Below are 24179 nucleotides of genomic sequence, written 5' to 3'. Positions count from 1 at the left end.
GCTATTCACATGTACTGCGGTCTATTTTAACTTTGCTCCAGTGGATCTCAGGGAGTCTGAAATGAAGAATCAGACAATTTCGAAATTGCTTTGCGAATTACGGTGCAGAGCAGAGCAGAGCAATTTGGAAGGATTTTAGTTGCGCCTTCTGGTTCCAAGGATTTTGGTGAGGCTTATTTTGGAGCGCATGGATTTTACACGAGTTTTGTTTCAGAGTAGCAGCTCTGAGCTGAGACTTGAGAGATCACGCAGGGACACGTTAATATTTGACACCTATGACAGTGAACCAGAAGCTCTCGACAGCAACGGGCCAAGAATATCGTATCATTGAGTAGATATCAGAGACAGGCACAGTCAGTCTATTCGTTTGTTGGTTTCAGTCAGGGCTTATCAGTCACGGTACAGTACTTTCTTCTCACAATAAACCAGTATCAGCCGGGCTTATCAGTCCAGAAATCAACCAACGAACTGAATGAGTATGTTATATGTGTATATATTCTATAATTAGATATGCATGAGGTTTATTTCTTTTCTAGGGCAACCAACCATGGAGTAATATCAGACAGGCCTAATAATCAAATAATATACCATTTACGAACGGTAAGGTAACAAAAGAATAACAACAAGATGAATGGATGAGATGGGACCCATCACCCCCTACTCCTCCCTCTTCTTATATATACAAAATGAAGAAACGAGGCCCGTCGCATCATCACCCGTCGGATTAGTATAGATAATAATTATAATAATACTCAGCAGGCTCCTTAATACGATGACTGACTATATATATACAACATATATATGACGAGTTACTAATAATGCTAGTAAGTATATATAGGCTGCAGCATCTCAGTTTGCTGCTTTCTACTACTGCAGGATGGATGGATGTGTGATTCAGTTGCTCTTGTCCGGTGATCCAGCATAGCCGTAGGGGTTCTTGCTTGCCCAATTCCACAGATCTCTGCACATCTCCTCGACCCCGTACATTGCCCTGCAAGATTTCCATATTGTTCTCGTTAGGATCGAGCGATGCCATGCGGAACCCATCAACCAGTACCAGCAGCATACTTACTTCCATTTGAGCTCTTTCTCTGCCTTGGCAGTTGCCGCATAGACGATCTCTGCATCTCCAGGCCTTCGCCCAGCAAACACAAGAGGGATTTTCTGTATAGGCAGAATCAGCCCGTCAGTCAATCAGTTGGTCGGGAATCAATCATCAATGTATAGTAAGTTAGTAACTGAACATCATTCAGCAAAGACATGCATGCATGATGGTTTAAATATATGAACTTCTACCTTCCCAGAAACCTTCTCAAATGCAGCCACCATTTCCAACACTGATGTCCCCTTTCCTGTCCCCAGATTGTATACTTCACACCCTGGATGCATTACAACCAACAGATTAGTATATTTTATCATTAGCAAGCTTCATCTGTTTGCTTGAATACGCAACAGCTGAGTTGTCTGGTGTAATTTAGAATTAACAACAACTGGGAGCCAGTGGTGAAGTAGCAAGAATGTTTCTTGTTTACCTATTTTGTCGGAGTCTTCATAGAGCTTCCTCAGGGCTGCTATGTGGCCGTCAGCCAGGTCAACAACATGGATGTAATCACGCACCTGCCAGTTTTATATAGATTTTTTTTTTCAGTAACGAGCTGAGTTTCTGAACTCCCTAATTAAGTACATAGAATTAGACAATAACAGAGCAGAAGCAAGCAATAGAGTACGCACGTACCCCAGTTCCATCCTTTGTGTTGTAGTCGGTTCCATAGACCGTGAGGTGAGGCAGCCTCCCAACAGCGACTTGCTGAACATAGGGCATCAGGTTGTTTGGGACACCGCAGGGGTCTTCGCCGATGTATCCGCTTGGATGAGCACCAACAGGGTTGAAGTACCTGAGCAGTATGATCTTCCAATCAGGGTCTGAACGGTGGACATCGCGGCAGATATCTTCAATCACAAGCTGCAGCACCGTATCATCATATATTATGTAATCAATTGATGATCATTAATAAACCACAGAAAGCAGTATTTGTCCAAGATTTTTTTTTAAGAACAAAAGGAACCTTGGTCCGTCCATAAGGGTTGGTGGCGCAAAGTGGGAATTCTTCAGTGCATGGCACTTCCTTGGGCCACCCATAGACAGTTGCAGATGATGTAAACACCAGCTGTGATGACAAGGAAGCATGTTCAGTTAGCCTCCAGACACAATGATGCATGATGCACACATTTTACTCAGGCTCCTGATGTATTAATGAGAGGCACTGAATCTAAGTTGAAATGACAAATGAGGGCTCAAGTACTATGAACAATTATGTGCTTGTAGCCTTGTAGCAAGGATGGTCATTTTGCAGTTCGTGGTCCGTATTGTACCGGGGGAAAAAAATATCATTGCAGAACACTGGCCCAAGAGCCAGAAAACGCTAGACGAACGGATGGCCAGGACACAAGCAGCAGAATCTGGGACCATCACATTGAAGATTTTGTCACGGATGGCATGCATGCGTGCATGGCTAGGCTTCTCCATGACATAAATTTACAATAAAAGCAAGTTGGTCCAGAAGCAAGCTAGGGCACCGGTATGGTATCCTGTGAGCCCCAGCAAGGCAAATGCAGATGCAATGGAAAGTAGGCGGTGTCAATAAAAGCAAGTTGTAAAGCAAAGCAAAAAAAAAAAAAAAAAAGACTGAGTGCCCGAAATTGCAGGGACAGCCAGAGAAGATGGCTTGGTCGATCCGTCTGGAACAAGAAACAAGTATGTTGTTACCTTCTTGCAGCCATGTGCAGCCATCACCTGAAGAAGGGTGATGGTGCCGATGAGGTTGTTGTCGTAGTAAAGCAGGGGCTTGTGCACGCTCTCGCCAACAGCTTTGAGCCCAGCAAAGTGAATGACAGCCTCAAACCTGCGGCCGCAGTTGGAAGTAGGCGTGATAAGTCAGGGAACGAAGGGAAATCGTCAATATTTCAATGACCGCGGCGGTGCCGAGAAAGTGAACATCAGAGACAGCCGAGCTAAGGTGAGCTGTGGTTTGCTGTGAATGAATCAAGACATGCAGCACAAGAACTCGATGGAAACAGCTTGCTTTCCAGCAGGGCTGGAACCTTAGACTAAATCCAATTATATTCTATTGACACCTATGGGAATGCAAGCAAAGCAAAGCGGTAGAATGGAAGGGGACAGCAGCGTTGTGGGCTACAGTACCTGTGGGACAGGAAGATGTCCTCCAGAGCGTGCCTGTCGCGAAGGTCAACCTGCAGTGCACACAGGCATTATTTATTTTATTTATTATGCTATGATGAGAAGTCCAGTTTAAGTGTATAGTTTAGCGCGCATAATGCAGGACATACAGATAGTTTATTTACTGACTGCGACTGCTCTTTGGATTGGACGAATGGATGAAAGAATGAATGGAACCATGCAGATGCAGTATTCGCGAGGGGAAGGAAGGAAGCAAAGAAAGCGACGCGTATGCTGTGGTGTGGCACGCATCTCATCTGTCACATGGCCGCGGCTTGCCTGTTGGCTGCTGGCCTTCCCTCCCATCCCACAAAAAAAAAAAAAAAAACGGAAGGGAAATTGCACCCCTCACCTCACCCGGTGAGCCCCTGCCCTGCGTTGCCTCCCCTTGCTGCTGTGCTGCTACATGAAAGTAATACAGGAGAACTATGGGTGGCGTGACCCACCCACCTCAACCCCTACCCCGATAACGGCCATGGACTGACAGCTAGAGCTCGATGTGCACTGCTCTGTTGTAAACCCAAGCCATCAAGCAGCAGAGCAGCCAATAGGGACGGATGATGGATGCTAGTAGTAGAATGGAAGAAAATAGTCCTCTCTGTCTCCGTGTGTGTGTGTGTGTGTGTGTTGATGTTGGCAGGAAATCAAATCAAATTATGAATGAAAATAAAAACTATACTCTACTAGGCAGGCAGGTTCAGGCTCAGAGGCTGCGGATGGGAAGGAAAGAATGATTGATATTAAACAAATAATGGAATGGAAAGGAGAATCCCATGCATCCCAGCAATGCAATCGACGAGAATCCACTGATTCTTTCTTCTGTCTGTCGAGTCGAGAGGCGAACATCCAATCCAATCCAAACAACGGAAACTAAAATCGATCTCACGGGCAGCAGCACAGCACAGCAGGAGGGTGATGAGATGACAAGCCAAGAGGATGAAAGCAAATTAACTCAACCAGGCAATGGGATTTGGAATTCGCAGGATGGATGGATACCTACCTTGTGGAAGACGAGGTTGTTGGCGCCGTTGTGGCCGGCGAGCTCGGCGACGCGGACGAGGGCGACCTCGGAGGCGTTGTCGAGGTTGTCGACGACGACGACGCGGAAGCCCTGTTGCAGCAGCTGCAGCACCGTGTGGCTGCCGATGTACCCAGCACCGCCCGTCACCAGGATGGCCCGGAGCACGGCGGACACCATCGTCGTCCCCTTCCTTACTTTTTGCTTCCTACCTTCCTTCCTCGGATGGGATTGGGATGCCTCGCCTCGCCTGCTAATTAACTTAGTCCTACTCAAATCTCCTCTTCTCCACTTTGGAGAGGATTGAGAGGTATGGGCGGCGACCGGCGGAAGAGCCGGCCGGCGTTGATGATTGTGTTGGGTATCAGAGAGGAATCAGAGAATGAAGGAACGGATGAAACCCCGATCGGCTAGACTAGACTGCACTGCCGTGTCCGTGTAGCCTGTTCTGTTTGGAGGGAGGAGCTATGGGGGGATGGTTTTGCTTGGCAAACCGCTCCGGCGCAACTCCATCTCATATATAGCCGCATTGGCATCGCAACCGCCCGGACCTAGGTCCTAGGGTACTGCTACGTGGGATGGTTCATGCTCAGTGCAAGTGCAAAAGTGCAAGCCTAACACCTAGGTGATCAAGAGCTAATTTTCCTATCTCTTTTATTAAAATATAAAAAATGCTTAGAGTTAACTTATGAGCCAATCATTACAGGTGCCTTAGAGTCATGCTCGCTTGAACTTATCAGCTAGAATCTATAATATTTTTCTCTTAAAAAAACAGCTAAACCGACTATAATACGAGCCGAACAGTCCCGTAGCTTTTGCCGGCTGTGGTGCAGCTTCTTCGGTTCAGCTACACAGTAATAAATTGTACTCCGTGCATACAACATGTAGGGTTTGACGGCATGAGCAGCCAATCAGGCATGTCCGTGTGGAAACACGTGAGAGGTGGGTGATGTTCCATGGATATGGGGGCACGTGGTACGTTTTGATAGGACAAAGTAACGCCCGACGCGACGGATGGATGGCGTCCGGCCAGGTAGCAACGGGTTGACAATAATGCATGGGCGGTGGTGCCCCGGTGATGCATGCAGATTAACCTGCTGCTCAATGCGTGTGAACTGAAACCTGCGTTGCAGATTACCAAAAGCAGATAAGATGGATGGATGGATGGATGACAGGATGAGGCATGTGGATTGTATTTTGGACGGCAAGGCAAGGCAGGGCTCGATGGCGAAAGGGAGGAAATTTCGTTCTTGTTTAGTTTCACCTTAACTTTTAAAAAGTTACTACAGTACCTGTCACACCGAATGTTTGCGGCTCGTGCATGGAGCATTAAATGTAGACAAAAAGAAAAACTAATTGTACAGTTTGGTGGAAAATTGCGAGACGAACGTTTTGAGCCTAATTAGTCCATGTTTGAACACTATTTACCAAATAAAAACGAACATGCTACAGTAGCCCCAAAATCCAAAATCCTAAGACTAAACAAGGGCTTCTATGAAGAGTCAGCAATCAGATTGGTTTGGATGGAGATGAAAGCGATATGATGGGATTGGAGGAGAGGAGGAATTCATCATATATTGGACATGCATGCATATCCATCGGCATCATCAGCATGAAAACGGTTCGGCAGTTATTATTCCTACACCTGACAACACAACACGCAACCGTCCGTCAGCACAGGTCAACAAGGACCCCACCCACCCACCGACCCCGCCGACCGTTATGACCGGGACCGAGCAAACCAGCAAGTACCTAGTAGCCTCGTGCATCCTCCGTTGCCAATTTGCCATCCTTCGTCACCATCGCGACACCGTGCCACGTCTCGACGACGACGACAACAGGCCATTAATTTCGTAGACACCCTCCGATCCCCTCAATCCCCTTCTCTCTTATCACATATCACAATTAGAATAGACTCACTTTGGGATTACTATCGAGTGAGCAGTTTGATCGCCAAGTCATACGTACGTACAAACTATATATATATACCGCCTCACAGGGCTCAATGCGAATCAATCAATCATATCTAATTCTTTTCCTCCCACAAGGTAAGATGAGTCTAGGTTTACATCTTAACCCTTGATGTTACTCGGTTTTGCACCGTGCACCCTCAGAGAGATCGATACGTATAGCTCCACCGTTTAGGCGGCAAATCCTATTGCCCCAATCACCTTCATTGTCACCAACGTCAAGCAAAAGATATGCATACCTCCCCGTGCTTGTCCTCATCATTATAGTCGGGCTGCCACCACACGTGGCGGCGCCCATGCTAGGCTGCGCTATATCCTCGAGTCGTCATGATGGCGGCCGACGAACTAGATCGTATCACGTCCACGTGCTTCGGGGCCTTGGCGTGGGCCCTTCCTTCGCTGGTATAGAAACAACATCACTGCCGGGTCTAAAATGACGTTCATCGTTGGTTTTGCTCTTTGGCGGTGAAAGTGGACGGTCGTACTAATCTTCATCACCACCGGTTTTAAACTAGTAGTCAAAATGGTGTTCATCTCGGTTGGCTATACCAACTGATGGCGACAATCAGGAAAAAAAGCAAAATAATATAGCTGCTCACCGGAGAGCACGCTTCCAGCCCGCGGCCGCTACCATGATGTCCACACCACATCACCATCTCCTCTCCTGAGCCCATTGCCGCGGGCGGGAGGGTTGGGCACCATTTCCACGGGCGTACGCTTAGAGGTCATCACCAGCGCTATAGCCTGGGCGCGGGGTCCGTTCGCTGTCTTTGTTCTCTCCGTGTGTAGCTAGGGTTGAAAACGGATCGTACACAAATATCACTGATATTATATTTATTTTCATATTTCTGTCCGGATTCGGATTTAAACACGGATAGTGTCAACCATGTCGGATAGGATACGATTGGATATCGACATCATAAAAATATGATTTTAGTATTCGGATACGGATACGGTATCGGATGTTGAATATTCGGACTCGGATACGGACATATCTAAACCTCTCTAAATGGATTCGGTCTCGAATACGGCCGGAAAATATCCGTACGTTTTTCATCCCAATTTGTAGTACCCTTTGCTTTCCATGGAAGCCGCACATATAGAAGAAAAGAGGACGAGATAGGGTTCTAAACCGAGGTCTATGCCCGGAGGGGTGCATATTGAGGATTGTTGTACAACATACGTCGTCGCTTGTGCAACATTTTCCTACTCAATTTCTTAAGTTTGATCAAAATTATAAACAGAATTATAAAAATATAATGAATGAAGAATCGAATGATACTTATTTGGTATCATAAATGTTATTATTTTATTATATAAACGTGATCAAACTTAAGATGCTATGACTCGATCTTTAAAAAATTAGAATGGCTTATAATTTGAATGGAGTATTGTTTATTAGTTATAGTCCTACACTACTTGTGTAGCTTTGTGTTTTGATGCGTTGCTTTTGCGGTGCACACGGGAAAGAACGGAAGAGTTGTTGTGGCGCTAGCTAGGACTTTTGTACTTGCTTTGCAGTTTGGCCGTGCATTCCCGCCCGTCCCTTCACTCGCAAACTTTATTTTGTGCCTTGCGGCGATCCGGCGGTCGTGGTCGCGTGAGCTCCAGAAAGTTCCACTTTCTTCAGGGTCAGCAACCCAGCAGCAGCAGCAGCTAGCGTGCCTGACTGCCTGTTGTTCGTAGTATTTGTATAATCATCGTTCATGTGCCGTTAATTGCAGTGCAACCAAATAAAAAGTAATTATTTTGTTATTTGTATTTGTATCATCGTTCATGTGTCGTTCTGATTTTTATATGTATGTTATGTATTTAGATGTATAATAAAAATAATGTATTTAGAAAATTTTAAACAGCTTATAGTTAAAACGAAGACAGTGTTAATAATGAAACTGTGTACGTACGTAGACTTCTAGTGGTAGCCGGTACACTACGGTTGAGTGGCAAATGGCCGGCCTCCCATTATATATAAAATAAAATAATGTATTTAGATCCTTGAAATACAGCAAGTACTAGTACATCCTAGAAACTACTATACGCATGCCTGCCTTTACTGAAAAGCCACACGATCACGCCTTCCGTTGGGCCACACGCCAAATCTCTTAATTTACTTTTTCGTTGACTTGATAATAGATGGAGTAGTGTATACTTTCTCTGTTCTAAACTATAAATCTTCTGGCTTTATTTTAAACTAGACTGTTTAACTTTATAGAAAACACACAAACATCTGGAGTCGGTTAATGATCGTTTGCAATCATCATTAAGTTGATGATGATGGATAATAGAGAGCTAGCTAGCGCACATGCATGTGGATGGTATCCATGCATACATGCGCCGGCCGGCGGGCACGCACGATTGGTGGTGGTATTTATTTAAGTACTGTATATGATTAGTCGTGTGATTCATTTTAAAATAATTATAACTCTAGAGTTTAAAATTTGTCCCACAAAAAATACTATTTTGACCCACCTGTCACAAAAGACAAGGCAATGTCCGGATGCTTCTCACACCAAAAAAAAAAATAAAGAAAAACAGCCAGCAACACACCCACTCGTTAAAAAAACAAGGGGCATTTTTGTAATCTCACACCTAGTATTAGTTTGTGTGTCTAGTCCTAAAAAAATTATATTTATTTTTATGATGAAGTGAGTACAGTATATATACATCATCATAGCAGTTGCATGCATGCCCCAACTGACAACGGGCGATATACATATGCACATTGAAGCAGCAGCCAGCTTAATTATATTAAATTATACTACTAGTGTAGATACTGACTGCTGCTCATTCAAATTGAATCAAAATTAAACCGAATTCAATGGGTTATTAGCTGCTTTGTACGTAGTGTAGGGCCCAACCACAATGCAAACAATCTGCATCAGGACTATTCTTTTCTTGGATAGATTTGCATCCATGGACAATTAAAGAATGTAATAATGATTGCAGCATATCTACAGAACTTAAACAGCTTGCAGATTCTGATCAAGAGCACTGATGACCTGCTGTAAGGGGCCTGCTGCCTGCAGGCCGGTAGTTAAAGCCCAACCGATTGAGATTGAGCTTATAAACAGTACTTTTTGAGACAACGAACAATATTTTTTTCTCACAGCAAATCAATCAAAAATACTTTCAGCCATGGCTTATCAGCCAAGCAAACAGAGCCTGCTTGCCTCTTCGTTTAATTATAATTAGGGCTTTATAGAGAGCGAGGCCATGTACAGTACTCCTCAACCGATACTACACGGTACTCCTATCTCTGGATCGTCGATTCATTTTGCCTATTTCTTTATGCTGAAGATATATTCCTGTTGGTCCAGGTGGAACATTGATCCCTTGTGTGTGTTTTTTTGAAAGTGGGAAGAATTTTATTCATTATAAGCACAATACAAAGATTGGACGGAATATCCCCTAATTAAAATTTTGCAAAGCAAGTCTCACATTACATCGCGGATGATGTACTGAAGACTCACAAGAGTAAAGGCAAGAGTCTAGAATCGAAGCCTGTCTTGCCAACTTTGCGAGTCCGTTTGCCCACATAATATATATCTTGATGCATAATAAAATGCATGTATAAAAAAAAGTCAAAGCGACCTATTATTTGGAACGGAGAGAGTATATATGCTGTTCGGCAGATATCTGAGTCGCTTGTAGTTTCATACGTATATCCCTGTTGATTGCCATGGTTAATTTGGCTATTACTTTCAGATAATTATAATCCTAGTTTTTCCTTGTTTTTAATGATTAGCTAATGGTTGAATAGGCTGTTTTCTATCAACAAGTAACACAATGGGATACATGAATCGTATTCATGTTTGATCATGACCATATACAAGCATTAAATAGAGTAAATTTCACTATCGAGTTCTCATCTAGGTCTCGATACTTTCAAATTGCACATTCAACTTCCTAAACTTGTCCTCAATTCTTGTCCAGCTCCCGGTACTTTTAAATTACGCATTTAGCTCTCTTGACTTGTTCCACGTTCTCATCCTGGTTCTGGTACTTTCAAAATGCACAATCAACTCCTTAAACTTGTATTACTGTATCATTCCAGTCCATTCCCATTCCCCATGCTACATTGCATCTGCCCACCACACTCTGTGTGGCCACATCGTGCTACACCATGTTCATCCACCCACAATGGTGTAGCACATGGAGGATGAGATGTGTGTGGGGAGCTCTGGAGGGATGTGCAAACCTAGCTTCCTAGGACTTGCTACGCCGCATGGCCGCCCTTGTCGTGCTTGCCCTACCCTACGTCCCAGTCTAGTCTTCGTCAATGTGGCCCCCCCTCGATTCCGCTTGACTCGCTCCTACTCCACTTCATCGTGGCACCGGCCCCCGCCTTGTAGCAGTCGCATTCAACACCACCACAGCGCTCGTTCCTTCCCCCACTGATGAGTAGGAGCTCATGCTCATTCTCACCATCTCCTCATACTCAATTCCCCACTCTCCCAACTTTTCTCGCCTCCCTAGGCAACGGCAAGGCCGTTGTTGTAGCGCAAGAGGGTGAGTGTAGCACGCGACATGGTGGCGTGGCAGACACGATATGACCTAGCGTGGCAACGTGGGTGCGGCACCGCACCCACAATGCAACATAGGGAGGCACAGGATAGTAGTTCAAGCATGGTGTGGTACTACATGGCTACGTGAGTAAGGTGGGCACGCGCAGTGTGGCGGAGGTGAGGAGGTGGTGCGGGGGTGGATGGACCACCGTAATGGTACGATAATACAACATTAGGGATCAAAGTGTGCAATTTACAAGTACCAGGACTAGAATGAGAACATGGCAGCAAGTTTAGGGAGCTAAATGTGTAATTTAAAAGTATCTGACACCTGGATGAGAACTTGGGACAAGTTTCAGGAGCTAAATGTGCAATTTGTACTAGGACCTAGATAAGAACTCGGCATAAGTTTGAGGACCGCTAGAAAAATTTACTTCATCATTAGATAATTCGTAGATAGTTCAATAGACAATCTATTGTACAAGCTATCTGTTCAGTCGCGTGTATGTATGTAATGTAAGATAAAAAGAACTTGCTGACAACGAGTTGCCTCATGCCCTACGATGATTCTAGCAACAGCACCAGACGATGAAGACCTCGTCCAACGAACTAGCGAAGCCGCGCGCAGCTGGAAGAAAATAGCTAGGCCTCAATCCAATCATGTTTGTCTATGGCCCAAAAAAGGCGGGCGGTGCTCCTGGTTTGTCTCCAGCCATCGCCATCGGTCCATTGGCAGGTCAGTTGGAGCAGAACCAAGAATGGAAACAATGGAGGCCGCACGTCGTACGGTTGTCTGCAAGCATGCAGACAGGCATATATAAAAGGCCCCAGCCGGGAGGCCTTAGGTGGCCAGTACTACTCCCCGCCGGCCGGTGACCCTCGCGCCGCGCTGTCCCGTCACGCCGGATCGGACCCCCCTCCTTCCCAACTCCGACGTTGGCAAGAGAGGAGGGCGTTCCTCCGTCCAGCGCCTAACCAGCATGGCGCGCCGCCTCGTCGTGCTGCGCAGCCCCAGCGGCAGCATGGCAGTAGTGCTGCTCCTCGCCGTCGCCGTCGTCCTCTCCAACGTCCCCTCCTCCGCCCTGGCCTCCTCCGCCTCCTCGTCCTCGTCACTGCCGAGTGAGACAACTGGGAGCAGCGGCGGCGGCGGCGAGCAGGAAGCCCTGGCGCCGCCGTCTTCCGACGACGAGGACGACAAGGAGCAGGAGCAGGAGATGGACCCGGAGAAGCAGAAGCAGAAGGAGAAGGAGCGGCAGATGGCGAAGGAGAAGGCGGCGGAGGAGGAGAAGGTCGCCCAGCAGGAGCTGCTCAAGTACGCGGAGGAGAAGCGCATCGTGTCCCCGACCAACGGCACGGGGTGGTACAAGGGCATCGCCCGGGAGTTCGTGGACGCCCACAACGAGCTCCGCGCGCGCTACGGCGTGCTGCCCATGAAGTGGGACAGGAAGCTGGCGCGGCAGGCGCGGCGCTGGTCCAACGCCATGCGCAAGGACTGCCAGCTCCTCCACAGCGGCCACGAGTTCGGGCAGAGCGTGTTCCGGAGCCACGACGACTGGAACGCCACCGCCAGGGAGGCCGTCTTCTGGTGGGGCAAGGAGGAGGCCATCTACGACAAGCAAAGGGAGAAGTGCCTCGACGGCAAGAGCTTCAAGGAGTGCGGCCACTTCGCGCTCATGGTCGCCAAGAGGAGCACCAAGGTCGGCTGCGCACGCGCCGAGTGCTTCAAGGGCGGCGTCTTCATCACGTGCAACTACAACGCCTCCGACCTCAAGGACAAGGACAAGGACAAGGACAAGAGCAAATGAGCAACTGACTCCATCCCATCCATCCATCCATCTAGTGTTTGTCTGTTCCTTAAGTAATTAATTGTGCCTGACCACGTACGTACCCATGCACCTATTGTACGTACGTGTTTGTATTTGTATACGTACGTACGTAGTCAACCCCCTCACATTTCCACATCCATCCGTATTATATATATATAATCTATGTACTGTAGTAGCTAATTAACTCATTACTAAAGGATTAGATTAACTAACTACTACTAAGCTTAAGCTGCTACAACTGTGTGCAATATACTCCTAATTGCCTGCCGCCCTGTGCCTCTGACTCGAGGTTGAAGATGATGATGAAGACGACGAGAGGATCCTAGCTCCTCCCTGTCTTTTTTTCTTTTCCTATTCTATTTCTTTCGTTCTTCCAATTTTGAGCCGAATCAAGCATTTTGTATCTACGAGTACAGCCAATTGAGTTCAGTTCAGTCGACTTGAGTTTCCTTGCATTGCATTGGATCTTTATCGCTGCTATTCATATATCACCCCACCCGGCAGTCTCGCACATGCACCCATGATCCAACCTCCCACGGGATCCAAACTACAAGCAATTGCAATCCTTTTTTTTTTGAAAAAGGAAATAAAAATAGGCAACCGCAATCTTACAGAATGCGTAGGCAAGCAACCCATACACATTCATTGATTCACAATACGCAAGATACATGTTCATATAATTCAATGAGTCCCCTCTTCATGATGATGATGCTACATCCTGCATTCAACAATGACTCATCCAGTCCACAGGGTACCCAAGGCACACTCAGACCTCAGTGGATAACAGGCTTCAGTGGGTGCGCCCTTAGCTTGGACATATCCAATCTTGAATCCAGCTCTTCGTCAACCTCGCCCACAACGCTTCTGCATGTACCACATGAGGTCAAGAATGTTCAGCTTCAGTTTGGCACAATACTAAATATTTCTGAAAACGACAAACGCATGAGTACTAACTGAAAACGAGCGCATTATTGAACCCCCCCCCCCCCCCCCCCCCCAACCAAAAAAAAAAAGAAGCAACAAAAGCCTCAAAGGACAAGGAGGAAATATCTTACATGTTGTCACCCCTGATAATGTACAGACCAAGAACAAGCTGTTGGACTCCCTCCTGCAAGTGCAATAATGTTTCTCATGAGGTTCAAGAATCCAAATGCACTGCTAAATTCTCATGCACAGCAGAAATTAGAGAATATAATGAGAGAGGCACATGCAGTATGCAAGTGCACGAGAGGAATTGTGCAACCGCTTGGTATTTCATTTCAACCCAGTTGTGCAATCGATCAATAATACAAGACAAGTTCACAGCACTATCACAACCTAAGAAACCTTCAGGATATCAACAGCCTACAGATCATTATGTTCTGAACCAACCATATCTCTATGAGTGGGCATCTAATGCATCAAAAAGTTGAATAGGTAAGAGTAGTGGACCAGTAGCATGCATATAACAGAGTAGCAAACAGTTCGATGAGAATACATCTTTAGAGATGTCAGGTGTCAATCGAAATTACCTGAATCATGATTCATGAACCAGTGCAGCATATAATTTGTTAAATCATCAGTGGGAATAAAGAATCATTCTTAAGCACTTTAAACACACTTAAATTCAGTCAGAACAGTTCAATCAATCCTTGAAACTAGGATGTCAGTACACGATATTCATCAACTTATCAAAGATCAAGTATCCAAACGCCGGACTGTAATGTAGACTCTTCTGCACTAAATCAGTGTTTCAACCTTAAGGCACCAAAATTTTCTCGGCTTTTACATTTTTGGTAGCAAATTTCCAAGGATCATGAAATAAACCAGTTTACAGTACTACAAAAACGAACCGCAGGATTAACAAAGTGGACACAAAAAGGAAACCAATGTAAATCCATACCCAATGGATGAATTTCAAGACCAAGGCCAAGACAAATTCTGTAATGAACAATTTGTACTGAACGAGTCATACTTGTAAGCCTATCTGTGCTGACAAAGGGTTCAATTCATACAGGAAACAGTAGAACAGAGCACTTGAAAGCAGAGCATCAGTGCCATGTAAAACGCTATGGGTAAATAAGATTGAAGGCCTGATTGGGGGTAAACAGGCACTCAGTGAGAACTTGAAAAGTTGCTCTAAATGGCTTACTGATTATCAGAATTATCAAAGGACTGATTGTAGGCAATGATTTCATAAAATCAAGAAGACGAGGAGCATTGTCAGACTATTCAATGATAGGAATAGGATTTGTGGCATCGTACATGTGTGCTAAAGGTGACTTTTGTGTTGATGAGATGGCATCCAATTAAACCAAGTATACTGGTGGTTTGGTATAGCTGTGTGTTGTAGGGCATTGGGTTTCAATCTTACACAGAAACAGCTGGTTCCATATGTTGTTCATTGAATGCAAATCCATAGTACGTAGAATTCAAATAAAAGGTGATAATTGATTGGGGGAAGCAATCAAAAGTAACCTTTCTAGAATAGACCCTCTCGTGGGACTCGTCGAGGATAATGTTGGTGGCCTGATCGAATCCCCTGAGCGTACCCTGCAGCAACAAAATTGAATTAACTAGTAACAAGCACCACATGGCACGGCAGCAAGAGACTGGGGGGACTTTGCCTACCACAATGTTGCGGCCATCGTTGGTGATGACGGAGATGACCTCTGTAGAAGCAGGAGGAGAGCATCAGACAGAAGAAGATCGGGAAGCGAGGAAATCATATGGCTGGTCGATTTGGGGGTACTCACGGTCGACGAGCGGCTCGAGCGCCGGACCGCCGGACGCCATCTGTGCCCTGCCGAGAGAGGGGATTAGGGATCGCCGAAGCCGCAAGCGCCGCCTACTAGCCCCACAATCTCGAGTTCCGTGTCTCGTCCTCGCCGGAGAGAGCGGGATTGATGGCTGCGGTTCCGGACGCCAAAACCCTAGCCCTTCTCTTTTTCTCTTCTCCTTCGAGTCTTCCACGGAAGCGTGGCGTCTCTCTTCGTTCCCCCTCTCAGCTGGGCCAACCTACTAATGGGCCATGTGGTTCTTCTGGGCCAAACTAAAGAGGCTTGCATCTATAGTCAATTCTAGTAGGGTCTTGTTTAGTTGCTTCCTTGTCACATCAGATGTTTCGACACATTATTACTATCCGAATACTCTCATGTGATATCCCCTAAACTTTAGCCTTTGGATTTAAACGCCACCTAACTCAAGCTGTTCAGTACAGCTCTTAGTGGAGCAGTTTTTTTTAAAAAGGCCCATCTAGTAGGACTTCAACTGTTTTTGGAAAACATTTGCTACAACAATTTCTCATAGTAGATAGATCTAGGAGAGGGAGTTAGGAGAAACCAATATCTTCAGCTCCATCCAATATCCAATCCTGTGAGAGAGGGTTTCTAGAAGTTTCACTTGATGGTTGTTTCATTTTATTTGGCAAAAAAAAAAAACCCAGCTCTGAACAGTTTCCAAAACTGTGCGAAAAAGGACCTAAATGATTGTTTCAACGCTCTGTTGCTTCACGCACAAATTCAATTTGGTTTATCTTGTGCATGCGTAGATGATGTTGATGCCAGCACCAGTAAATAGACAAAATTTCTATAAATACCTTCAAAATATCACCACTACAATAATTCACTAAAGCATATATCATCCACGGTACACAATGCCATCACCTCTACAGGAGCTTTCTTGCCTAGGTATTTATAGGCGTATGTATGCATAATACTTCAATCCCTAGCAGCTATATATACCCCGGTCGTCAGTTCATCCATAGCTTGAGGACCCGATCCTTGCCACCAGACGCCACCTTTTCACCGTCAGGACTCCAATCAACGGTGTACACCTAATAATGAATGATCACATGCATCATCGTCTCAGTTCTCTCTCTTTATACTCAGTAATCAGTATATACAGTACAACAATATATATTGATGACCAACTCGATTTTGTCAAAGCAACGAGATACCTCATCCGCATGGCCCGGCAGGTCCATTTTCAACTTGTGTGTTCGAATATCCCAAATCTGAAATGTATAATGCATCAGCAAAGCAACAGATACTCACAGGGGTATAAACACGGGATGTCCATTTGAAATCCCAACCTACAAGCATCAGCATCCGGAGACACTGCTACGCCCATTCATTGAATTCTCACTACCGAGGCATATGAGCACAGAAATACCAATCTATATTCATGTTTCTTTGGATAATGAACTGAACCACGTCTGACTTGATCGCTTTTGAAATTACTAACAAAGCCAAATAATTACACCACAAGTACAACCGAATACTTCCTCAAATTTCAAAATACAAGTCAACCTGGGTTTTCCCCAAGTCATCTCGTTTAACTTTGACAATCACTTTCTAAATTTCTAAATAGATTGACAGCAAAATTGGTACTGAAACATTCCTCGTGAAGAATACCTTCACAATATATAACTGCCTCTATTTAAGATAATATGTTCTTATCAAATTAGAGCCTTTCAGTCTCAAGCAAGTTGGGGTAGGCTAGAGTCGAAACCCACCAAGAGCCCCAAGTCACGGTTCAGGCACTTCAATAGCTGCTTTCCAAGTACTCCTATTCAAACATAGATCTCTAGATATATCCCAAGCTTTCAAATCTCTTTTTATTGCCTCCCCCATGTAAATTTCGGTCTTTCTCTACCTCTTCTCATATTAATAGCTTGGCTTAGGACTCCACAATGCACTGGTGCCTCTGGAGGTCTCCTTTGGACATGGCCAAACCACATCAACCGACATTGGATAAACTTTTCTTCAATTGGTGCTACCTCTAGGACTCCACAAATTAGCTTCACACACGACTGAAATGTCTAGCTGTGCTGCTTCTGGTCGGATGTTAATCATACGAAATAGTTGTACCTATAGCAGCTCTCTGTTCTTATTCTTATAGATATTTCAAGTTTTTCTTTTTTTGAAAGAAGTGTCAGGAGCTCTGCCTTTCAATTAAGGTGGGAAAAGAGTTTATACACAGCAATGGGGACTTGTTCCCCACTTGGGCACACATAGGCACCACGCCCTAAAGAAAAAACACAATAGATATTGCGAGTCAAAATGCAATATTAGATACCATGTTGGTGTCCTAATGATGAACTTATATTTGTGAATCGGAGGAAGTACAAAGTTTTCTTTTATAGGGGAGGAAGTACAAGATTCGTGTCGAATGAACAACACAGCTGAAGTCAAGTGAACACATATAAATAGATATAGATACCTTTAGAGTGGAATCCTTGCTTCCGCTAAGTAGAAGCCTACTGTCGGCAGACCAGCTACAGAGAAATAACGCTGTCAAGCATTGGAATGTCTGAAGTCTGGGGAATTATTCTTTTCCTTAAAAAAAATTCACCTGATCTGGTAGACATCTGCAACGTGCCCTCTGAAAGCTGCAACAAATTTACCTGTAATACCGTTCCACAACTTGACAGATTTATCAAAGGATGCACTTGCCAACCATTGCCCATCAGGGGAAAAGTAAACATGGTTCACAAGCTGCAAAAAGAAATGAACAAAATGATCACTTACAATCGCATATAACCAAACAATTAACTACAGTTACTTACACAACCTAAGAAAAAAAACTTGATCAAGCAATCCGATACTTTATGGACAACTGAGTACAAAAGCCATAATTATTCAAATATTACTGTGAACTGAATGTGGAGATACATCATGAGCATTAACTGCCAAACTAGTAGGAAAATAAACATTAACGATTCTGTAAACTATACACATTAAGACAACAAAGTATATAAATAAATACATGTACGAGCAGAAACATGTATACTAATACAAGAATGTTATCTGGAATTTTCAAAAAAAAATGTTGTCTGGAGGCAATAAGACAAGAGACGCTATACCTTCTGATGACCAGTCATGCGAGCTTTAGGTTGTTTACTAATTGTTGGTTCCCAAAGAAACATTGTAAAATCATCAGAACCAGAAACTAGTCTCTCTGGAGCATTACCCCTCATCTTCTTGTATCTCGCAAGAGCAGCCTAAATACAAAAAGATAATATTCATAAAAAATGGTGACATATATTATATGTAATCTTGAGCCAAAACTAATTTGCTATTAGGATAGGCAACAAAATAAAGGAAATACAAGCACTAGGCCAAGTGCCATCAATATACCTCTTTCATTTCCTCTGCAGTCGAAAATGTTTTGCCAGTGTGGTCATATGCTCCAGTACGGAGAACATATTCCGTGCTCAAGGCAAGCGAATTCACCCAATGCCCGTGACCCTGAATATGCAAGAACAATTACCTTTAGAAAATGAAATGAAAACACCGATGTTTTTATAGTGAGATAAAACTTCAGAAAGATAAAACTTCAGAATATGATTAAGTAAACTATAGTTATAAACTCTTAAGTTAATCAAAACAGTAATCGAGTATCCAGGCACATGAGCATCAGAGCATAAGTATGCAAATATTTTGTGGATTGATGCACACCTTCAATGTTTTGACCAACTTTCCCTGAGAAGTTTCCCATACTTTGATTAAACAATCTTGAGAACTACAGTGAAAGAAGAATTGTGTTCAGACTGATATATGGAAAAATATAACTTCAAGTTAAAAAAAACATAACAGTAATTGCGCGTCATTTGTAATGACAATTTATGTACTTATGGTCAATTAAAACTGATTTATCATATTCATATGTCTGTAGATATCTGAGTTGAATAAACTATCAAGGAGCACAGAAATTTAAAAAAGGAGAAAACATGTGTAAGTGAACGAGCCTTTTATTTGTGGTTGACAGATGATTTCAACTTGTTACCCGATTAGATTACAATAGTAAATCTAGGAATTATCTAACTGAGACCAGGAGGGAGCTTTGCTTTTGTTAACTGAGAATCAAATTATTTTTCCACAATTCTCGAAAGAAAAACCTTAAGAATTGGCACACAGGCAGACATCAGCTTATTTTCATAGAAAAAGGGGAACAAGACCATCAGAAGAATTTGCAATGAATCTATGATGAAGACAAGACACAATTTATTCCTAAAGGGCGTACCCAGTGCAGAGAGCTCCCGCTCTGTGCGGACTGATGAAAAAATAAAAAGGAAAGTTTTCACACTTAATAAATCAGCAGGTCTTATTTTATTTTTCTCATACTCTGTATAATTTCGAGTCGCGGTCTCCTCGCATTGCACAGGCGAGGGTAAGGCTTGCCACTGACACCCTTCCCCGACCCCGCACAGAGCGGGAGCTCTCTGCACTAGGTACGCACTTTTTTTTTCATACTCTGTATAAAGCTAGTATATAGTATACAGTACTGAACCATGATGGAATCACTGGATTTGTTAGTAAACATCAATTGTTAGTAAATGAACAAGTGCAGAATACAAGAGGCCAAAGCTATAATATTTTTCCAAAAAAGGAAAGGACCAGTAATTTATGTCTTACCCAGTATAAATCAAACCATCTCCACCCCACTTGACACAAGTCACTGAACTAGTGTGACCTGTAAGGGAAATAACACATTTCCTTGTGGTGACGTCCCAAATGCGAGCATCACCATCCTTGCTTGCACTTACAAAGCGCAAGCATGGAGACTGTAAATGAACTGGCTCCCATGATACAGCAGTAATCCATTTCCTGTGTCCCTATTTTGTAACACAAGGCACACTAAATGAGTGGTGGACATTGGAAACAGAAACATCTGAAAGATGCAAAGTATGATATGGATACATTTAACCTACTAAGAAAAAATAAAGTTTGTGGTAGTAGTTCTCTTCAGTTATCATCTATTTTGAATTGTGGGTCATACAAATGCATGCTTGGGAATAGATGCACAGGACAGTTTAGCCTAACAACACAGAAAAGAAGGCTACCATAATTATAAAATCATTGTTCAGCAGGCCTAGAGCTAAAAAACTAAACAATGCATGATTGTACCATAAGTGGAGTGCCCAGTTGGTTTCCAGTTTTTGGGTCCCATAATATAAGTTCTCCCGACTTGCTTCCACTAACAAGTTGTTTTCCATCAGGTGACCACGCAATGCAGAGAACCCAATTTTTGTGTCCTGTAATATGAAGGGTTAGAAACAACATAGGAGAAGCGCAGTGCACAGATGTGCAACTATCAAAAGTCTCATAAAGCAAAAAAAGAATATACAAGCAACACAAACTCGGAAATAGTGGCACGGTAGAAACTGGCAGGCTTTACTAGCAAAGCTTAAAGTGTGCTACAACAGAGATTGCAGATAGAAGATAGGTTTTAAATGCCATAAAATCATACTCCCTCCATCCAAAGATCTAAAACATATAAGCCTTGTGCACTGTGACCAAGGAGGATCCAGGCGTGCCCATTTTCATTTAATCGGGCACTCCCTTTAATGCACCAGCGTCTGTTCGTTTTCCCATGTAAAAAGATGGTAACGCTGTTGCATGCGGAGGCTCCTAGATGAATAGCCAACCTGACAGAGGGAGTATATGAACGGCAATGCATTCATTTGGCGAGGAACATGAGTTGTGAGTGCTGGAAACCAAGTAAAACAGGAGAGAGAAGCTTAGACGATTTAGACTTCTAGAAAACTCAATTTTGCTAAGACGCTTTAGACTTTTGGACATGCACAATATAGGTTGAAAAAACACTGTCATTAAAAGAAGCTGTAATATGCCATCATTCAATGATTCAAAGGTTCCAATTCATATTTTTATCCAGCAAAAGTGCATAGAAGGATCATCAGTGTATTATACTATAGTAATCCTCTATTTGTCCAATTACTCTGCTAATAATATAAAAGGCTAGTTCCAAGGTCATTTTCGTGGTTTGCCATGCAACTAAGATTAAATTGGCCAACATGGATGTATGCAACCTACCCAAGGACCAGAATATAAGGAATGGACAGCATTGCAGTAAATCACTAACACACAAGGATAGGGTACTGAGCATTCCACCTTTGCATGTGAACAATGGAGTCTGTGTACTCAGGTCCCAAAAGCGAACATTGGTGTCACCTGAACCGCTCGCCAAACTCTTTCCATCAGGGCTAAAAGAAACAGCAATCACAGCTTCCGTGTGGCCTGCAGAAAGAGAAGATTGTGAGTAGACCATTCAAGGAGAAATGTATTGTTTGGTTGCATGCTGCAACCGGCCATAACTAAAGCGCAGCTCGCCCAACCTACGGCAAGTTGCAGCGCTGAAATCCTGCGCCAAACTTTTGGCAAGGAATGGCTGCTGAAAACACACAAGAGACGCCGGAGTTTCCGCCAAACGGTGGCTAAGCATGATGAAGGTTAGGGCATGGTGAGCTGTGGCATGTTGTGGTCGGCAAAGAAACATAACAATTGTGTGTATTTTTATTATTGAATTAACTGGATATGACCACAATGTTGTGGTACACAAGATATTATTGAATTAACTGGAGCAAAATGAACAATTGTGTGCATTTTTATTTTCTTGACAAAATAATAGCTAGGAGGGATGATTAACAGAACAACAGGCAGGGAGACATACCAGCAATCGTGGCAGAGCATCGGTTGACCGGTCTGATCCGGAAAAGTGCTTGTGGTTGGCATACTATGCGCAGAGTAACCTCAACATTGGCTAGATTTTAAGAAAGAAAACAAGGGATGGGAGTAGGAATTAGATGGCAGCACAGACGACACAGTTTGCCTTTCATAAAAAAAATCAAGAGACAATAGGGGAATGCGCTAAACTGCTGAGGGACCCCATCTCACCATTCTTTTGCCGCATGTAAGCGCCCAGCTGGATAGACAGCTCCTCGTCTCCAACGTAGAATGCATAGGGCAACTTCTCCTCCTGAATGAATGAATACAACATACATGAATGAATTAGGAATGGGTGGATGGCAAGGTAAGGTTGAGGGAAGCAAGGTAATAAGATGAAAGAATTTGATAGAGGGGAAAGAAAACAATTAGAGTACAGTAATACATTGTGGAGGAGCTGATTGACAATCTCCTGGAGCTGCGGGGGCCCAACGTTCTGGGGCAGATAGAGCGCAGCGCCGAGAGGGTCTCCCTCGGGGCTCAGCAGCTGGCACATGACGCTAGCGCTGGCATCGATAGCGGGAGCGAGAACCGGCTGGGTGTCCATCCGACGAAATTTAGTCGAACCCCGAAGCAAAATCTGAGATGAAACTAGCGCAGCAAGGGAATCAGCAACTGCTCTGCTCTGAATAGAGCCGTGGGAAGAGAAGAAATCGACGAAAGTGAGCGAGCATGGATATCCTGCAGTACCAGTAGAGGAGGAGGAGGACGGCGGCGGTGGCGGCGGCGCTTGAGACCACCAGGCAAGCAAGCAGCTTCTGCTGATGAACCCTGAGGCGGCGGAAGCGAGAGAATAATTGAGAGATGGAAGTGGGCCGTGTGGGCTCATTCATCGCTCCCGGCCCATCGTAAAAACGGCCTATTTAATACTTTCCTTCGGTTGCCTTTACTTGTCAGCAATTTTGTACCGTAGCAAATTTGATCATCTATTTTTTTTTTAAAAAAAAATCTTAGATACTTTAATGTATATAACATTAATGAAGTATGTTCGATAAAGAATCATATATGTAAAAACTTGATGTATCTAAGACCTTATTTAGTTCCAAAAAATTTTCTCAAAAAGTGCTACAATAGCTATTATATCGAATCTTGCGATACGTGCATGTAGCATTAAATGTAGACGAAAAAAACTAATTGCACAATTTAGTTGGAAATCGCGAGACGAACGTTTTGAGCCTAATTAGTCTACGATTGAATACTAATTACCAAATAAAAAAGAAAGTGCTATAGTAGCCAAATTTCCAAATTTCACCTAACTAAATAAGCCCTAAAAATTTTTTACAGAAAAAACATATGGTCAAAATTACTACGATAAAAATTCGGTGACAAGTAAACGAAAACGGAGATAGGAACCCAACACAAATAGGCTGGTGGACCGCTTTCTTCTTCTCTCCAGGCGAGGCGGCCATCCCACAACACAACGACAAGGGGGCCAAACCGGCGAACGCGGCCGCCTCCTCCACCCCACAACCCCGCCTCTCTCTCTTCCCCTCTGCTGGAGCTGGGCTGCTGCGGACCGGACTGCAGATCCGTCGCCACTCGGGGTTTGGGATACAAGCAACTCTCGGTAAGCAAAGCAATCCCTAGCTTTCTCGGGGGAGCGACTCTTGTCCCCCCTTCAGTGCGAGTTCCACATGTTGCTGGGGTCGGATGCTCGTGCTCCATCCATCCGAGTTTACTGCGGTTTGTTATGCTGATCGTTTCTGTACAGCTAGCGTCTGGTGCCGTGATATTATGCCCCAAAAAAGGATTTGGGGTTTGTTCCGCCCGCCGCGATCCAGGCAAACGCATCTGTTTTGGTCTTTTTCAAGCTTATTATACTATATAAACAGCCCGGCCCCTGTGTCTGTTTGTGCTAGCCCTGACTCGCAAGCTTGCTAAGCAATGCCGTTTTTACTACTGAATACCTAGGACAGTGGCAGTGCAGGTGGTTCTGTAGATACAATTGACTGACTATAGGGGAATTGATAATGCGGGAACTACAGATTCCATTAGTCATATCTCTTTAAATCTCTTAGAGCATCTCCACGAGACTTTCTAATCTCACTCTCTAAATCATCCTTTGGAGAGTCATTTGCATAAAAAAAATCGGCTTTCTATATCGTTGCAATCTCCA

At 44.1% G+C, this 24179-nt stretch overlaps 4 protein-coding genes across 5 annotated transcripts; 1 reads left to right on the top strand and 3 right to left on the bottom strand.

Annotated features, from left to right (window-relative positions):
* Window positions 1-606: 606 nt before the first annotated feature.
* LOC136532840 (UDP-glucose 4-epimerase 1-like) lies at window positions 607-4754 on the bottom strand. Its single transcript, XM_066525417.1, has 9 exons — window positions 4239-4754; window positions 3203-3252; window positions 2768-2903; window positions 2067-2168; window positions 1736-1963; window positions 1533-1617; window positions 1297-1379; window positions 1073-1164; window positions 607-991 (listed from the first exon to the last, which is right to left on the bottom strand). Exons 1-9 carry the CDS (start codon window positions 4434-4436, stop codon window positions 895-897), a joined length of 1071 nt encoding a protein of 356 aa, XP_066381514.1. The 5' UTR covers window positions 4437-4754; the 3' UTR covers window positions 607-894.
* Window positions 4755-11584: 6830 nt separating this feature from the next.
* Window positions 11585-12945, top strand: LOC136532841 (secreted protein RBT4-like). Its single transcript, XM_066525418.1, has one exon. It carries the CDS (start codon window positions 11712-11714, stop codon window positions 12534-12536), a length of 825 nt encoding a protein of 274 aa, XP_066381515.1. The 5' UTR covers window positions 11585-11711; the 3' UTR covers window positions 12537-12945.
* Window positions 12946-13165: 220 nt separating this feature from the next.
* LOC136532845 (sm-like protein LSM8) lies at window positions 13166-15530 on the bottom strand. Its single transcript, XM_066525421.1, has 5 exons — window positions 15293-15530; window positions 15168-15208; window positions 15015-15089; window positions 13613-13665; window positions 13166-13421 (listed from the first exon to the last, which is right to left on the bottom strand). Exons 1-5 carry the CDS (start codon window positions 15330-15332, stop codon window positions 13331-13333), a joined length of 300 nt encoding a protein of 99 aa, XP_066381518.1. The 5' UTR covers window positions 15333-15530; the 3' UTR covers window positions 13166-13330.
* A 552-nt stretch (window positions 15531-16082) lies between these two features.
* On the bottom strand, window positions 16083-22880 carry LOC136532843 (notchless protein homolog). Of its 2 annotated transcripts, none has more exons than XM_066525420.1 (14): window positions 22754-22880; window positions 22449-22654; window positions 22235-22316; window positions 22011-22100; window positions 21452-21577; window positions 20447-20574; window positions 19955-20154; window positions 18998-19061; window positions 18677-18787; window positions 18403-18540; window positions 17892-18034; window positions 17760-17814; window positions 16495-16551; window positions 16083-16371 (listed from the first exon to the last, which is right to left on the bottom strand). In XM_066525420.1, the coding sequence occupies exons 2-14, from the start codon at window positions 22608-22610 to the stop codon at window positions 16288-16290; spliced, it is 1440 nt and encodes a 479-aa protein (XP_066381517.1). In that variant the 5' UTR covers window positions 22611-22654; window positions 22754-22880; the 3' UTR covers window positions 16083-16287. The 2 variants fall into 2 exon arrangements, with proteins under 2 accessions (XP_066381517.1, XP_066381516.1); XM_066525419.1 differs by having other exon boundaries at window positions 22449-22643; window positions 22754-22874.
* Between the last annotated feature and the right edge of the window lie 1299 nt (window positions 22881-24179).

The sequence above is a fragment of the Miscanthus floridulus genome, unplaced genomic scaffold, assembly GCF_019320115.1.
Source record: "Miscanthus floridulus cultivar M001 unplaced genomic scaffold, ASM1932011v1 fs_725_2_3, whole genome shotgun sequence".
Classification (NCBI taxonomy): domain Eukaryota; kingdom Viridiplantae; phylum Streptophyta; class Magnoliopsida; order Poales; family Poaceae; genus Miscanthus; species Miscanthus floridulus.
Note: the sequence above shows the minus strand (reverse complement) of the source record. Positions and strands in the feature narration are given on the sequence as shown.